We start from the raw sequence: 19,421 nt of genomic DNA, 5'->3' as shown, positions 1-19,421 counted from the left end.
GAACACGAGCCTATATACCTATTACGGCGAAAAGTATTGCAAGGCTAATGTAAAAGAAACAATAAATTGTAATCTATATCAGGATAAAAATCGCTTTAAAACTAATATAAATAACTCTCTTACTTATGAAAAGTAACGAGCTCGTTCTGCATTAGTCACAAAGCAAGTTTATTTAAGACAACTGTGTTAACTGTACAATTGGGTAGAATCAGTTTTTGCTTTTACTTGATTCCATTCAACGCATCAAGCATTATATCAGATTCTGTAGTTCACTAGACTGTAATACAAATAAATGTAGATTTCATTTGAACTTAAAAGTATCTTACCCAGCTTCAAAGCGGATAATAACATCATTTTATCGCCAAATATTTAGAAAGGGTTTGCTTACTGTCGTTTTATTTTATGTTTATTTATTTATTTATTTTTATTTTTTTTTTTTCAATCTGTCACACTTTTTATATTTACGGGTAAATTTTCTCTTTTCTTTAAGAAAACAAGTAACAAAGTATGCAGCAAAACTTGTTGCAAAATGAGAAGAAGCAAAAGCAAACGCAAAAAGAAAAAAGAGGCAAAATAAAAAAAAAAAATTTTAAATGTTTTTAACAAGTGTTTCGCTGTTTGTTTATGGCTATGTTGCTCGTTTTCAACCAACAGAGAAACAGAAGAGACTTTCACTAGTAGTTAGTCAAACAAAAGGAAAAAAGGTTATTTGTTGTGAGTGGCAGAGCGAGAGGAGAGATCGATCTCACTAGCAGATAAAACGGACAGAGATTGTGCTTTAATTTATTTAAAATTTATTATAATTTTATTGCATTAGATAAAAAAGACATTTTATTGCTGTTAGTTGCGCTGCCATTATTCGTTGTTGTTGCTGTTGTTGTTGTTGTTGTTTCTATTTTATTTATTAATCTTTTTTTTTTTTTTTTTTTTGATGTTTTTACTACGTTAAGCCATTAAATTGGCTTTATTTGCTTTAAGCCTTTCTTTTTCTCTATCTCTCCCTTGCATTTGCTGACGACGTCAACATATTCAACATATTTGAGATTTGTATGTTCACAAAGCTTATCCGTAAATAGTACTTAATTAATTTTATTTATTTATTAATTTATACTTTTATTTTATTTCCCATTCAACAATGAAAATATGTTGTTATTGCCATTTGTTTGCCATTACTTCCTATTGTTGCAGTTCAATTAATTTTGTTTTACTTTCGATTTTGATTTTTTTTTCTCTTTTCTTCAATTTGTCAATCATTAGTTGCGTTAAGGATAGATGTACTTAACGCACGTTAAAAAAATTATTTTTATTGATTTTCCATTTCAATTAAAATTTTAAACACGTACTACAAAGGCTGATAATCGGAAAAAAACCGTTTATTATTATTATTATTATTATTATTATTATTATGAGTGGCCGGCGACTGTGGAAAATTAATATTAAAAAATTTACAAGCATTGTATGACCTTTGTTTGCTTTTGTTTTGTTTTTAACATCTTTTCTTTAATTTTATTTTATAGGCCTTTTTTTACATGAAATCTCACAAACGTTTCGTTTAGTTATCACAAAATTTTTTACTTAATTAAATGAATTTTTTAATAAACAATTTATTTAATTGGTTTTTTACTATTTTTTTTTTTTTTTTTATAAGCCGCTTATCAAAATGCGTTTAATTGAACCCAGCTGCACTTTTGCCTATTTTTTATTTAGTTTATTGGGGCCCGCTATCTCCACTTTAAACTTTTTTATTGCAATCAAAACCCCGAGAGTTTCGTTGCTGCGTACATAACCAAGTCGCAGTTTTTCGCTAGTGGGGAAACGTATAGATAATAAACCATGTTTTGAACTACTTGGCGTAACAAAGTAGGATCGGTACAGTCTTTTCTAATGACTTTTACCTTGCCTTCCCTTTGTTGCAATGCCGATATTATACAGAAGAGATATGAAAGAGTCGCATTTCACTCTCAGTACACCTACTCACGATTTGAGCTTCTGGCAGTCATGGGATGGTTTTTTCTTAAGAGATCCTACGAAATATTTCAAACGAAATTTGGTTGATATTTTTCAGGAATATGTACATGTGAGATCTAGAACGAAAGAGTGACTTCCTCAGTTGAAAGCTCTTTCAAAGCTACATGCAACCGCATAAAGTGTCACACTGCAGCGTATGCAACAGGGTTTGAATAAGTGTAGATCGGAATTAACAAAACGGAGGATAATATTGGTAGATTCTAGAACTAGTGATAACACCAGTGGATGCGGAATGATACCCAAAGTCCGATATGGACTATTCAAACTAATACGAAATCGTCAATAGCGATGGAATTGGAACGAAAAACGTGCGCAAATCTACCAAAAAACTTCATAATATCGTAAGTTTTCAGAACGACTACGCCCCTTATAATAAAATACGCTCAGAAAATGTTTGTCCTTGTTCCAGCTGTTATTTGCAGACATTGCTCCTTACGGGTTGCTAACGTGGGTTTCAATTGATAAATTATTGTTTGGTCGACTCTTACGATGCTACCCAAATGTGGGTTCTTTTGGGTATAGGCTCAAAAGACAAAATACTTTTCCGAGATGGAATTCGAAAATTACGTGGGAGGTGGGAAAAAGATGGTAGCAAGATTAATCTGCGCACTTTGTCCGGAAACCACCAAAAAAAAAAACCGTACTGTTGTATATTCTTAATATGTACAGTAGTTAACCTAATAATATATAATTTTAATAAAAAATATGGATTGAACAGATCTATTTCCGAACCTCACAAGCGAAGAAACTAAAGCTATTAGTCAGCAAAAGTCCTGTGCGGTAATGGTTAGTAACGATATTTTCATTTACTTGGAACTACTGATGGCACACTATATCCAGCCGAAATCTCAGACGAGTTTGGCAGGAATATGCCTACTCTGCATCAGACTTTTCTTGCCTTTTAAACATCGTAGCCCAGTCACTGATTTTCATTCTTAACTATTCGGCAGCAGTGTGCTTCGAATTAAGCAGGAAAAATAAACATGGCCGCCTTTAACGTTTTTTGTTTATGGCACAGACCGCGGCTCTGGTTTTTATTTCACAATTCACTTCACCGCGAGGCACGTATTATACTGTAGCAGAAAGCTTTCGCGTGAAGTGGTCACAATATTGAGCCATGCGATATAGTATTTGAATATATCTGTTCTTCGAAATCAACAAACAGGTATTCATACTTGCAATAGTTAGTATAAAGCGATAAATATAAATTAATAAAATCTAAAATAAGGAATGCAACATGAAAGAAACGAATAATTAACTAATCCTTAGGAAAGAGAACGAAGTATAACTTTGTGGAAATAATCGTATGAACAAAGATTTTCTAATTGGGGTTGAGATATTTCCTTACGGTATTGTTAGAAGGCAAGGTAATCTTGCCCGTGACGAATATTTAAAATGGACAAAATCTGTGAAACTTTCGATGAAAGACAATTTTTCAGTAATGCAACCCTTCGTTCTTCTTTTTTGCATAATTCTATTCGGCTCAATAGTTAGCCTGTACGGTGTCTTCGCAATTGATCCGAAAATGCGCCACAATAATTGTGACTTGGCTCAATTGATAAACAAGCAGGTCGAATTATTGTCAGCATTCGACCGTAAGGGAACGCTATTTCGCTCGCCACTTCCAAGCTGTTAGGTGACTGCTAAGCGAATCACGTAAAAACTCACATTTTTATAAGGAATTTCAGGATGCGTTTAAGATTCGCAAGTAATAAAAAAGAAACAACTTTTGTGCAAAGTATATGTTACTGAAGCACCAATGATATGGAGTTACAACAAATGTTATCATATAACCATAAACAAAGGCGGTTCTTTAAGCGCCTTAGACTTTTCAATGAAGTCCTAATAATCCTTCGATACACATTTATATTTGCAAACCGCAAACATTTTATTAAAGAAAGCGACGCGCCTCCTCTCGCAAGACGACAAAATTTTATAATATGAGCAGATTTTTAAAAATATAACACTTTTTTTTTGTTTAGTTTGTGAAAGCGCAAAAAAAATCTTTAAAAAAAATTCCTCCTTCTTACGATGTAATGCGAACTATATTTGCAAATGAAAATTTTCGAATGTTTAATAAATTTTTTTTTTTTTTGAAGTTTCTTGTGTCTTCAAAATAATTTATTTATTTATTTTTAATTTTCAACAATAAATTAATTAATATTAAGTTTTATTTATTTTATTGATTTGATTCGTATTTTTAGAGAAATCAAACTTTTTTATTCAATTATTTATTTATTTAGATTATAATTACGCGCTTACGTTGTTTTAGGCAAAATGTTAATAACTGAACTAAACTTTAAGAAGAAATTGTTTTTTCTCCAAATCAAACATTTAACAATATTTTCTCATAGTAAATATCGCATACGCACACATAAACATCTATCAAAACCGACAACACGAAATGCAGCAAACAAGTTAACGACAACAACAACAACAACAACAACAAAAACATTAAAAGAAAAAGCAAAAGCAAAACTAAATTCAAGACAACTGCTGTTTGCAAGTCTGGTTTAAATGCATTTATATATGTGCATACGTATGTGACTGTAGGCAACAATTTTAACTTTTACTTATGTATAGCATGTCTTGTTATGATTATACTACTAATCAATCGATCTGTTACGACAAGTTGAAAAAACGCATTCGATTATAAAATATAATTGATACTCATTTTTACATGAAAAAAAAAAAAAAAAATTCAATAAAACGTACGAAAGTGAGAAGAAGAATAGAGAAACAAAAACAAAAGCAAAAATAGGCAACACATTTTATTAGAAAAATAATCGACATAACCGGTTAGTATTCAATCTGGAAAAACTATATTCAATCTCTTCGACATATGTTTGCAAACACAACAGACAACGTTACCGTACTTTGGCAAAACAGTAAACAATAATGACATGAAGAAGCTAAGGGCGCTTTTTTATGCCACACCGTCTATGGAGACCGGGAAAGATGAAAAGGTGTTTGCGAAACCTCTATAGAAACGATAATGAAAAATAAACATCTCGAAAGAAAGATCTTTGATCGGCAAATTGTTCGAAAATCCCATCACTTAGCGTATCTTCATTTCGAATTTGTAATCTTTTCGGTTTACTAAGCTTTCAAGTGTTAATAACGACAACGATTATCAGAATTATGAAGAGAAGCGAAATGAAGTTAAAGAAAAGATGATACGAGCAAAGTAGATCCTCTATAAGTAGAAAAAAAAAAAAAAAACAAAAAAAAAACAAAAAGTAGGTAAACATTTAGCAAAACTTGTCTTCTCACATTATTTGAATACGTTGAATAAATGTGAAAGACAAACTTTGCTTGTAAGACGTAGAATAGAAAGACAAATGAGAAAAAATTTATTAAACCTGTTTCTCTATATGCGGTTGAAAAAGAAACGTAACTTCTTATATATCAAAAAAACACAAATAATAATAAATGTTAGGTTAAAGGAAAAGTCCTAAGTCGGCGCTTAATTTACGATATTATTTCACGCTCAAAATATAGGTTTTTACATGAACAATAGGTTACTGTTGTGAAGGAGAAAATTTACAAACTGTGGCTAATTACTAATGAAGTATGAATTCTTTCCATACAATCACGTGAGAAGGACATTGTCTTGTTAGATACAGAGCGTCAGGTTTGCTATAGTCAATGGTCGAACATCAGGGATTGAAAACATGTTTGTTTAGCCGTTAGGAGAGATTTACTTTTGCTTTGCTCTTTTGTGCGCTCCTTGTACTATTACATAAAATTTATTATTATTATTATTAATTTCGCCAGAGAAATAAATTCTAAGACTAAAATCTTAAAGCACTAGCATCTAAGGCTATCGACTTTTATTACACACTCTACCGCACTTGAGATTCGCCTTCGACCACCCAGGCGGATCACACGTACATAAAATTTAAAGCGGATGATAGTGTTTGAAGATTTCTGGGAAAACATTTCACCTTTGCGACCCCAATTCAACAGTGATAACTGAAAGCAACTTTTTCGCTAGATATAATTAGTTTTCGTAGGATTAGGAGTCGAGTTGTACTGTTGATGACAGTGTTTGAAGTTGCTGTAAGCGATACCACCGACTGCAATTGGTTTTCGTTTCGTCTCTATCTTCTATCTCCCTCTCGCTCTGCAAAATTACAGAGGAACTGAGCTGAGAGTAACTTATCTGTTAAAAATTCTTTTGAAAAGTACCAAGCGTGTATCCCCGCTGTTATCGTTATTATTATAATTTTTTCAGGATCACGAAATAAATTCTCTGACTGGTAAGTGATCACTAAAATCCAAAAAAACTCCTTCACTAGGTGTGATAGGATTTGTAGATGAATTGTCACTAACAGTTGAAGCTCTACTGGCATCATAGGCAGTAAACAGTCTTCCCTTCAATATCTTTCTTACTCTGTCTCTCTCTCTCCTTACGCATACGTTTGTCTCCCTCTCTTTCCCCTTTTTTTGATTTGGACTATATTAAGCATCAAAATAGCAAACAATCACTTGAAGACTACATAGACGTGCAGCTCCACTAAATCAATTATGCAACAGTTTAACAGTGTTTCTACCCTTCTTACAACCACCTTTCAAGAATTGGAGTGTACTCATTTTGTTAAAACATTCGCAACATCCTGAAAGACACCTTGCAGAACGTGTGCAGCATAAGCATTTGTAATCGATATCAAATTCTGAATGGATCCAGGCGTCTTTCTGGTTGCGAAAATTAAAATATCGATTACAAATTTGACGAAAGCATCCAGAAGTTGTTGCAAACAGTTTGACATTGAGAATTGGCCAAATTGTTCAAAGGACACCCATACGGTGCAACATAAGGGGGCAACATATTTTCAATACTTAGAAACAGTAACAAATGCAGCTACAAATGTTTCCACATAGGTTATATGGGTGATTCTGAAGTACCTGGACAAAAGTGGAAATCACTGCCCGCTCAATGTTATGCAGTATCAACATTTTTATATATATTTTATTTTTTAAATAAAAATGGTGGGTGTAAATGATTTGCTGACAACCGAGAACAACTCTTTTGCTTGTTCAGTTAAAGGTGGTGGGTATAAAAGTTTCGGTCACAAGCTTGGTCTTTCCCATTAGCTATTGTGGAAGTGCTTCTCCTAAGAATATCAATGTAGCCCGAATAATTCAAGTATGTACATGGTTGTGTATTATAGTTAGAGTAGTAATTAACTGACGGATGGCATTAGGAGTTGTGAGCACTTTTCGCCCTTCGATTTTCTTCCTTCTTTGCAATATTAGGCCGAAGCAGGCGTACTGAGTATTAAATAAGTTGCATTATGTTATTTTATGTTACGAAATCTTTAACTTGTGGAAAGAAAGCGAAATAAAACTAAATGTAAAGTAAATAAACTTTGAAATGTTCCTGGGGTCAAAAATAGGTCAAACTTCTTTAAAATAGAAATATATTTAGTCTCAATCGATTATTTTCAAGCAGCAAATCTTTGAATTCCTTCATATCGCTTTCCTCGGTAGATGTTGATTGAACTTGTTGAGCTTGCACTTGTTCTCGGTCTTCATTGAGGTCTTAGCACCGCCTATTAAGACTTATCTGCGACATAGCATTGTCGCCAAAAGTTTTCTGTAATATTCTCAGCGATTTCGTGGGAGAATATTTATGCCGTAAAGCAAATTTAATAAAAATTCTTTGTTCCAAAAAAAAAACAGATATAAAAAGATCGAAAAAGTCACTTTTGCGTGTCCACAAAAACACTGACTTGACTCGCAAAAAAAAATGAAAAATAATTTTATGATTTCCTGCCCAGTTGAAGTAAAAAGTTCGCCTTATTTTTTGATCAAATACGCAGTGATGTAACAGTCTGCATAGACATCAAAGAGCATACTATTAAACCAAAGAGAAACATTTCATGACTTCGTAGTACTCGTGAAATTGAAATGAAAAATCCATTTTCTCATTTCTTGACCAAGGTTGTACACCATCTTTACTTAAAGAGAGCGAATTGCATTCAAAGTTGAAGTTCCTGGTAAACAGTATTACTCCTCCATCTCCACCCATCTACTTCTGTTTCCACGTCCTTGTCAATTGCATTCAAGTTTACTTCGGTTAATAAATGTGAGAACGGTTTTGAGCATTCTGCGAATCATTGACATTTACATTGCTTTCGTGAACTTTCAAGGAGAGTAAAGGAATTCGGAAAACACATTGAAAATTGATGGGGGTACACAAGTTGATTGCATCAATTTGTCTTCTTAGAGAGATCGGCATTCTTTGCATAACAAATGAGCGAAAGCGGAAGACATAACGATTTATTCTTCCTCTTAAATATTAATGCAATTATTACGACTTATCAGACTTATGGGAGGTAACAGATGAATTGTTCAAATTTCATAAACAATGATAAACAAGCAAAAACAGATGTTTGCCTATAATTACTCTTTAGCGCTTCATTTCCTGCATAAGCCATTAAGTCGTTTTTAAAGAATATTTATGAAAATTACAATAATTATCTGATTCGTATAAAAACGTTGATTAATCGTATTTTTCCGGGTACATGTACACATTATCCATTATCTTGGCGCTACCCAATGGGGCTGACATCACTTTTAATTATCCACGCTTTGCAAAGGTAAAGAATAATTATTTAATCCCTACACATTGTCTCTATTGAAGTTAAGCGATATTACGATCCCGTTATCATTGAGAAAATAAAAAAATTGCCGGCTCAGGTAATAATGGCTAATTTTCTATTGCTTATCAATCTATATGACTTCATTAATCTAGATAGACGGTCAAATTGGAACAGATCTCGGACTAGGCGGCTTAGCCCATGGCATTTGCAAACTATCGGTGCAAACTATCTGAAGGCGTTACGGTCGCTAAAAAAGTTTACTCTTAGTCTACCGGACGTTGATCTTACTTTATTCGGAAGATTCGAATGCTATGTATATTTAACTCTAGTCATACGACCTTAGCATTCTATTACAAGTTTTCAAAGGAAATTTCTCTCCTCTTCTGTCTGTAAGTCATTTTGCTAGGCTTGAACATGCATAACCTTTATATTATGCAAAAATCTTATTCTTTTTTCATTCGCTGTGCAAATCCAAGTACCGTAGAATACAGTTGATCGTAGTTATAGCGCGTGCTCAGCGGGTGAACTTACCGATTAGGTGCACATCCGCTAAGTTGACGCCACTACCCATCTCTTTCCATCTCTGCCCATTTCATTGTACTGCACGTATAGGCAGTTTCGCACTGGAGCGATTCCAATGATTATATCTTTCTATTTCAATTTCAGATAATAAAGATCAAAATGCATTTTCCTATATTTATTCACATTCTAACTTGATCTTTACAATTCAACTAACAGCATATGTACCAAACTTAAGATCTACTTCGCTAACTTTGGCACCATTAGCCATTTAAAATCTCAAATAGGGGAAGAAATAAGGACGTGAGATGAGAGGAAATTGTCCATAGAAAAATTGTTGAAAATGACTGATTTCCACGTGTCCTCTAGCACAATGCTAAAGTGTTACTTTCATGTGTTTATTCTATAATGTAATATAAGCGCACCACATCACTACGAGTATTACACTATACAATTTGTATCGATGCATACATGATCCAGCAGAACTTGATATAGACACCATTTGTGAATCGGTTTAAGTTTGTTCGCCCGTCCCTCCGTTCTCTTTTTTTTGTGTTCAACTAATAGGCCGCAAATTTTTGAGATGTTTCGATGAAATTTAATACACCGGCGTGTTTTAGCACAAGGACGAACGAACATGACTCGGATCGGACCTTTTACGACTACTTCCCGTATAAAACTTTATTTTGAAAAGTCGTTGTATGAATAAGTGAATTAAGGGAACTGCGACAGGATAGTTAATTGTACGACATGTCACATAGTTGTGTTTTTACTTGCTTTAGTTTTTTGCATTTAGATGTCAATATTTTTCATAGTTGGTGAAAAACTTCGTCCAAGGAAGCAGCTCTGAAATAAGATGCAGCCAAGGTGCGCGGATTTGCCTTGAATTTTATCATTACCTGCGTATAAGAAACAAATTTATTAATGTGCCTTGGATTTGACATTCAACAGCTAACCATGGGTGGCGTAGAGACAAGCACTCTGACAGTACACGCCGTAAGGTACAGCCTATAGAGAATTCTTCGCATAGTTAGTCTATACGTAGCTTACTTTAAAGAAGAAGAAGGTTTTTCAGAGATTCTATTTCAGCAAGTTTTCTTGCTGTCTGGCTAATGAATGACTCAAATGGCGGTGCAGGCGGCATATTGTATGCGGAACGCTTTGCGTTTCCTAACAAATCTTACAAAATGTTTTGTAGGACTAGTTTTTACAGGAGGGGACCAAAATAACATCAAAACCGCGAGGTGGTCTTATTTGATTTTTGCCCTTATCATCGGAATATGGAGACGTGATCGCTGTTATTGAAACTGTTACAGTCAAGTCGATGCTTATAAGATATACGCTTACCCTAATAGAAGGTTTTAAGGCTGGGTGTACACCACATCGTTTAATCAAATGTTGTTTACATATAAAGCTTATATTAGCCTAAAATTTGCTGGAAATATTCCTTAAAATCACCCCAAGCTGTAATACAAAGATAATTCCACTCGACGAACTGACATATTTCTTTTTTTTTTTCCTAACTGCCTTCATATAACTTTCTTATTTGTTTTGTTTTATTTTTTTTTAAAGGATATTTAACGTATGCTCTGACCGGCTTAGTGCAAGTTGAAAAGAGAAACTGTGATAAGATAAAACTTTAGGAAAAGTTAGAGAAATAAAATAAATTAAATGTTTTTTTAAAGAACACTAAACTGAGTCTATAAAAAGTAATAGAAAACTTGATGAAGTTGTTGAAAATAAAATTAAAAACAAACAAAGAAACAATTATGAAACTTGTGTTTGCCTTGAAAAGAATCATGCAGAGCGCATTGAACAAAAAACGTAAATATTTTTATTAGCCATGGAAGAAGCTATTTGCCTGCAGGTGTGGATGGTTTTTAGAACATAGGGGTGGATGTTTTTTATAACATATTTTCAAATGCCTCTAGTAAATATCATCCAATAGGAGCCATCGATTTTTATTTGTTTTTTTTAAAGGTTTATCGGAGCTTTCTTCATTTTTATTGCTAAAATTTGTCATTTATCCCCGGTAAGCTTTTCAACACCGTTAACCAACGGTGCGATCTTCCCAGCTTGGACCGCTTCGCAGAAAAGCTTTAATCGCCGCACACACTTCATTATGTCTCTGCGTCAATGCAAGAAGGAAGGAAGGAAGGAAGGAAAGACAATATAGACCTCTATTCATAGTCTACATTTTTTCTTCGCTAGAAAATGCGACCTCGGTCTATGATGAGAGTCTTGGGAACAATTAACATTTTTTTTGTTTTTTGTTGTGTGCTTAAAATATGTTTATATATATTCAAACAAGCTACATATAAACATAAAATAAGTCACTGCTTTTGGTAAATGCAGTGTACACTCAAGTCAAAATATCTGCTTTCAAAGCTTACAAGTGACTCAAAGTCGGTGCTTGGTAAGATTAGGCCAGAGAAACAGCAACAAAAATTCGATTTTATTGCAATGTCCAGGTTTCAAGGTCATCAAAACTTGTGCTACCTATTTTAGAGAAGTGCGGACATTGCAAATTGTGTTGTTGTTATAAAGGAAATTAAAAGTAATCGGAGAAGTCTAACGTGATTGTTAGTTTCAGCGACGCAGTACGCATTTGGGACTCCGGTGATAATCAAACTCTGAACAGCAAAATGAAGTTCGGCTTTTAAATATGACGTAGCGGTTAATAATTTCAGGGATTAATTAAAAGTCGGTTTTATCCATCAAGATACAGCTTCCTCAAGCCACTTACGACCAGACCAATCAGGTAAAATTATGTGACAAGGGTTCTTCAACTATGCATTTAAAGCCAAGTCAAATATTAAAATGGGAAATATAACCGACGAATGACGTAACTTAGAATCACATACTGATAATATGTCGATCCATAATTCCCGGGATTAAATAAACTAATTTGTCTCTTCCTTCGAGACTCATACAATCCGTCCAACACTTCTCTAAAATTTCGATGGTTGTTTAAAAAACTATTTGCCAAGCCCCTCAAAATACCCTCCACTTTACACAATGACGGGATCTTTTTAAAATTTGCAAACGAATAATATTCTGAAAATCTGAAGAATACGACGGAAGGAAAAGCAATTTAAACCACTATTCATGCAAGTTTGACTTTGCAGTCATCGATTGGTGACATGATATTTTTATTCCACTGTGACTAAATGCAGTAGCCACCTACCTTGGCTATCTTCAAACTTCACTATTCGAGAATAATTTTTAGAATTTCTGGATTAACCGTCACTTTTGGGCATCCCGCAGCGTTCAGCATCACATACGCATATGCGCTACACCTCAGTCAATAATTATCAGGACTGTAACGTAGTTATAATCCCTAATAAAAAAATCTATTTCATATACATATTTAGAGGTTAATTAACAGAAAAAGTCGCAGACAACCCAACTCAGACACAAACCGTAAGTAGAATAAATCTGGTCGCATTCAACCCATTACTCTACACATGAATAAAAGCAAACGAAAAGAAGTCGTAACAATACAACTTTGTTGCGAGTGCGGCTGTATTATGTAGCTATCAAAAATTTACAAACGATCTACCGGTTTAGGGGCAGCATGTTTTATGATTGCTCGTGTGCTTTTATGCCGAGTATTATAACTTCGTCCTTTATGACAATTCAGCTGAACTTGATAATTAAAAACTGCGAAACATCCATAGCATGATAACCTACGATGTTCCTAACGATTAAGCAAATAGCCAAGATTATGCTGTTGCACTTCCTTTAAGATGTTGGCGCTCGCCGGACAAAGTTGGCATTGAAACGAGCGTACTTTCCAGATTACTTCTGACTGACTGCTACTGTCTGTCGATAGGCCACGACTACTCTGTGATATCTCATCGGAATTTTTCAAACGATGGCTTCTAGGCACAAAATTTACAATTTATACGTATGCATATGTATGCATATGTGTGGATATATACACGTACATCCATGCTTTGGGTGTAAAAAGAATATTTGTTATGCTCTTTTAAATTTTGTTATTTTCGATTTATTTACTTATTTTTTTTTTTTTTTTTTTGTAATGCCAAGCATAACGAAGCACAAGTGAAGTGAATTTCAAGCATTGTACAAAAGCAATCTCACATCTCGAATAGTAACGAAAAACTAAGTGAAACTAAATAATTGACGCGAAGATTGATAGAAAAGCAAACTAAATTAAATGAATAAAGATTGTTGTGTGATATTGAACAACGAACGATATGCAAGTCTTAAGCATATACGTAAATGCGTGGAACTGTGAAAATTCGAAACTTGAAAGACGAAGTTTTTTTTTTTGTTATTTTGTAACTACTCGTAAAAGCCACGTTTGTTGAAAAGGAAAAGTCACTTTATAGATGAAGACACAACCCAAATTATTAAGAATTTTAATAGAATGTTTTTTTTTTTTTTTTTAAATAATTTAAGGATTGTTTGTTGCTTTTGCGCAGATATAAATAACATAAAAAAGAAAAAATAAAATTCTTATGGTTTTCACAATTATTTTATTAAAAAACAATATTCTAAAAGTATTTTTATTTTTTTATATTAACAATTAAAAAAAAATAAAAAAAATGAAAAGTAAATAATTGAAAAAATATCTCAATATTTTTACCTTTTTTCGGTGCCACACATTCATTCATGGATATTGCACCATTGCTAGACGTTTGTAATTTCAAAAATTAAAGTTTTTTTTTTCTTTCATTGAAAATAATCATTTAAAAACCATACACGCATGTTGTTAAGAAAACAGTAAAATTAAATTACAATTTATTACAATTTTTCACTAAAAAATTATCATTAAATTTTCTTTCGCAGTTAACTTGGAATACACTTAACTAGTCTACACATAACAAAAATGAATACATAGGTGCGTTAGAGTAGCAAACGAAAGCAGCGAGATCAAGCGTTAGGTTATTATTACAATACACGTCAGTTAATATTTGTGCATGAAACGAAACTGAAGAATTTTTTTATGCGTCCATATATGTGCGTTACAAAGATATCGATCCATACATACACAGGCACGGATAGACAGGCAACGGTAGCTGAGGTAGATGATGTTAACAGAAGCATAACAACAAGTGAATGTGGCAATGGCAACACAAGACAACACAATAATAATAAACACAACATAGCATAAAAAAATAAAAAAATAAAAAAACAAAAACAAAGATAAGCATATAAAGTAATAGATAATAATAAGCGTTAAAGCACAAAACAAAACAGAAAAGCAAAAGTAACGTTTAGCTTGTAGCGAAACGTTAATGGTCACTATCGACATAATGCTTCGATACTTTTGAAAGCAGGAAAGCCAAATAAATTGATGGGTGAGTATAAGAAAGTGTATTCCGTACTTGTTTTATACTAAAAATTTATTATATGTTTATCGTACTAAGATTTTATTTCTCGCGATTCACGATGTAAGAGTTGCAGCGGATTAGTTGCAGCTGACGTTTGATATGAGTAGATAATTGATAAAACTCTGATGTCCTGTGCCTGAATGGGAAATATAGAACTAGATTAAAGTGCAAACGATCTACAGACTCACAAAAGAATTGTAATTTATCAATATTTATATTTAATTTTATTTTGTTGTGAACATTTCCGATTCAATCGTTCGATCCTTAAAAAAACTGACTGACATCCCATTACACCTTAAGCAATCATAATTTCATCAAGAGTCTGAATATTATCAACTTGTGTGAAGCTATGAAAAAAAACTCTGAAATCATCAAAAGAAGATGCGGCTTTGAGTAAAGAGTAATTCGCTCGAATTTCACGTCAACAATAACCCACGAGAAGGTCAGGATTGAAAGAACGAAGGGTTCGCTGTCTGTTTTAAAATATATCTTGATTATACTCTGAAGTGGTCAAGGCCAAGCAAAGGAATTCAAAGGATACCGGCTTATCAAGCTGACATTGTTGGGTAATAGGAACACGATCTATCCGAAGCTAAAAAACCATGACCCTGAAGTTTTAATGCATCCAACAGATTGTAAGCATATCAGGTAAATCTGTGCAAAGCTCTCTACAGAAAGCTTATTACATAAATACTTCGAAAAGGATTCTATGGAAAGGGCGTGTTATTCATTCTTACTTTGTTGACAGAGTTAGTGAGTGCATCCTGGAAGCCAAAATGAATGTTTTTAGTTTATCATGTGGGCAAGGATAGATGGTATACCCTATTCAAAATTAGAAGAAGCGTTTATCTCAAGCATATTAAGTTACTTTTAAAAGAGCTTTGTAGGAGACGCCTACAAAATCAAAAATGAAGAATTTGTGACATAGATCGGATGGATAATGGCAAATGGCCAAAGGTCTCTTTTGAAGATTAATTATTCCCCCTTAACGAAAAATTGTTGGCATTAACATTAAAATGGCACTTGAAAGTTTAGCACTTGATCCATTTTTGAATTTTCAAAAAAAATTTGCAATTAACTGCAGACGTATTCCCATAGTGTACGCAACAGTATACCATCGTATAGCATAGCAGAGTCTTATAAGAAAATTTAAATAGCACTGATTGGACACGAATCTCAGCAAAATCAGGCTTAGGTCTTTATTGTAGAGATAACTTACAATATCCACAAATTTATAGATGTTCGAGTTTTATTTACGCCCAAATGTATGCTTTAATATTTTTTCATTTATGTTCGCTTTCTTAAAGCTTTTAAATAATTAATATAATTTCTATTATGTGAATTTTGTGTGTGTGTTGTGTGTGTTGTGTTTTCTTCTTTTGCTTTGCTTTAAACGCCCTCCTCTGCTCAAAACAAGTTTTTTTACTCTTTCTCTACAATGTGTTATTATTTATTGTTCTTGTTTTTATATGAGAATACACTGAGCACAAGCGTTCTTGTATCGACGTCACTTTCTTGTATGTTTTTTTTATATAGCAGGAAAAATACAAAACAGGTATAAAATTGTGTGTATGCTCCCCGTATACTGCTGAAGTATTGCAGAATATAAGTGTTGCAAGAAAAATAAAAAATACAAAAAAAATAAAAAAGAAAAAAGAAAAAAGAGAAACAAACGCTGTTGTTGAAAATATGAAAACATATTAACGCCTTTCCACTTGAGCAAAGTTAAGAAGTTTTGATGTTATGTTTTGTTTTTTGTTTTTCTGCCAATATAGTGTTAGATATACGTTGTTGTTTTCTCTTCTTCATCTCAAAATGTTTTTTCCATAACTTAATTGCTTCACTAGATATTTAAATACTGCGCAGCGTATGTTATTGTTGCTGCTTAGGCGCTGTGCTTCGCTATATATACGCACGCAGTTGTTTACGATGTGTGTATACATTGCAGCTTGGCGTAAGCGATCATTTTGTAGTCGTGTATGTATACATTTATGTAATGAGTGTGCAATACACATGTGAAATGGCATGCAATGCATTAAATGATATTTAGAAAATTTGTAATTACATGATAATGAATTCTTTTTTTTTTTTTTTGTTACTTTGCTTATATCAAAAGAGAATTACAATTAAAACCAGTTTCTTTTTTTTCGTAGGGAAATTCAGCGATTATATATAAACTTATGCAAGTAGGCACTTAACGTTATTGTATGGACCCTTCGGAAGAGAAAGAAATATAAAGATTGTAATAACGGTATAAGCACTTTTAGATTATGAAGAAATAATTTCACACAACAGACATAAGTAAGTTTGTGTATCAAAGAAATGCATTACCATTGTAAGATTTGAACTACCATAGTTGTAACGGTATCACGGTATACCCAATTCTGAGTGATCAATTTTCTTAATCATTAGGCAACACAAACTTATTTTTGATAAATATGAGCTCTTTGAGCAAATAGATTTTTGAGTAAAATGAGATTCTGAATCAATTTCACTATTTCTGTTCATCCACGAGTTATTCGTCGCACGAACTCTCCGTCCACAAAATTGAGATAACATGTCACACAATAGGTTCGTCGGAGGATATACAGAAATAGGATGAGTATTGACATATCTGTACGATTTTAGAAACGAAATATGTCAACATTTCATTACTATTGGTTCACAAGTAAGCAAAGTTTAGCTCATATGTGCCTAATTGGACTGTGCCCTTTAGTTATTTGAACGGGCATGAGTGCAGCTAAGTACCAGAAGGGGATTACAATCCTAAAAAATTAAATTTTCAAAATACCCAAAAACAGCTTTCTACATATGCTAATTAAGAACTTATTGGTACCGATACTTTCGGTTCTTCCTCATATCCTGTACAAACTTTGTTTTGGAGCTAACTTCATATACAATTTTAATCAACGATTCTGTTAATAAGTAGATTACAGACTTTCGGTGGAAGAGCTCACCGACAAAAGGCGTCCAACTTCACTTAAGGACATGTCATGAAAAATAGCATTTAAGAATTGCGAGCTTCCATAAGCAGTAGAATTGTTTTCAAAACGTCTAGCTATCTGGCGAAGTAATATGAAAAGTTTACATTTAACTCAACTGCATGTCAAGCCAACTTATAAAGTAGACTTTTGTAATATTTATAACTTGAAAAACTCGAAAGGACATTTAGGTAATCTAGCAGATGAACATGATTAGCGACTGATTGGAATCACATTGTAATAATATGTTGATCAATAATGCCGGGAACTTAGTAATGAACTTTTCCTATGTGATCCTTTTGGGACTTATAAAGAGATTATAGCGGCTCAACTTCAGGTCTGGTGTGTACCATGGGTACGGCAGTAATTTCGACTTCAATTCACGCAAAACTTTCATTGCAGCAGTGATCGATTTATGATCCTTTAAGTAAACCCAGTACTTTCTCATGCCCAAATTTTGCTGGCTAAGCTGTCTTTTGATATCTTTATTTAATACCCTTAGGGTATGAACTACGTGTTGTAACTTCGCTTTTCAAGTATAGGAAGGACTAATTGTCAAGCTTCTGCATATTTTCTGGTGTAATCTTCGTTTTTAAGCGCACATTGTGTTCAGCATTCCCGATCTCCGTGCGACTTCATTCAAAACCACCGACACCGGTCGCTCTTTAGAATAAATAATGAATAATAAACTCACTTTCCAAGCCTATCCTAAGTTTGAATTGTATTTTTCACTATTAAGAAGAAGCAAGTATTTAATCAATTAATCAATGGAAATTCTAGAAGCTGCAGGCGCTAAAACCACGGCAATTCGTAAACAAATAATCGAAGTGATATGAAATTTAAAAAATCGTCATTAGCTTGTCCTAGAAGTAATGCCAATATTCATATTAATCTCAGAAATTATTGACCGGTGTGTTATATATTGCTTAGATCTACTTCAAGCATTTCTTAAATGTACGATCTACGTTACATTGTTCCGGAAAGAAGTAAATTTAAGCGAAAAGTTTCAAGGAACAGTGAAAATTAAACCGAATGAGGATAGTCCACTTTCTGACTCCGATTAGAAATTGAAATTTTTACGGATACTAAGTAAGAGCTACGTGAAACTAGTTGCAATATAATCTACGATGTTTAATTTTAATCAGTACCGGGAGTTTTTGGAAAATGCTTACTTCCTTTAAGATTACAAAAATTTATCAAAGACGTGAAAGCAAAGAAAACTGAAACTTTAGTTGCTTAAAAAAACATGTACATATCTGTTTTTTTCTTCTTTTTTTTTTTTTTTTTTTTTTTGAATATTAAGAAAATAACTATAATTAAGCAAGCATGTTGAAAGTTAATTAAAATTCAAGCCGTAGGATAGTCGAAGGCGAAAAAAAATCTTAACATACATACGTAATGAACCCCAAAGAGTGTTTACAAAGTCGCTTTAATATGTGTGCCAATGTACATACGCATATACATTCGTTCATCTTCGCTTAACAGCGGAGAGAACTTTTCTTAAAGTAAAATAAATGAAAAAAAAAAAAAAACTCTTTAATAAAATATTTATGTAAATCAAAATAATTATAAGGTGCGGTTTATTGAATGCACAAAGTGGATTAAATTTTTATTTATATGTATGAAAGAAGGCATGTGTAGAAGAAAATATGTAACTGATGATTAAAGGACATGAAATTGCACCCAATAGCAAAATCATAGAGACAAAGAATATTGTTTTTCACCCTTTTTTTTTATTACAGTAAAAGATATAATTGCTAGAGAATAGAACTTTTCTGCCTACGCATTAATTAAATACAAGACTTTTGTCGACATTTAAAACTATTACTAAGGTTTTAATAAATGTTAGTTTTTACAACAAACTTTGAGGGACAAGGGATGTAATCATTTTTTCTAAACGTTTGTAGGGCCCGGAAGAGAGC

At 33.0% G+C, this 19,421-nt stretch overlaps 1 protein-coding gene across 4 annotated transcripts in view; it reads right to left on the bottom strand.

Moving 5' to 3' along the window:
* Window positions 1-19,421, bottom strand: part of LOC119633258 (tyrosine-protein kinase Btk29A) — a 186,521-nt gene that overhangs the window by 23,289 nt on the left and 143,811 nt on the right. Inside the window, exon 1 of one of the 4 annotated variants that reach the window (XM_038026711.1) lies at window positions 327-1,373. The exons of the other annotated variants lie outside the window; for them this stretch is intronic. Within the exon in view, the coding sequence (XP_037882639.1) occupies window positions 327-354 (28 nt within the window). The 5' untranslated portion in view covers window positions 355-1,373. Of the gene's footprint in view, window positions 1-326; window positions 1,374-19,421 lie in introns of those variants that run through there. 4 annotated transcript variants of the gene reach the window in all.

This window comes from Glossina fuscipes, unplaced genomic scaffold (assembly GCF_014805625.2).
Source record: "Glossina fuscipes isolate IAEA_lab_2018 unplaced genomic scaffold, Yale_Gfus_2 2, whole genome shotgun sequence".
Taxonomy (NCBI): Eukaryota; Metazoa; Arthropoda; class Insecta; order Diptera; family Glossinidae; genus Glossina; species Glossina fuscipes.
This window is presented reverse-complemented; position numbering and strand designations above follow the sequence as displayed.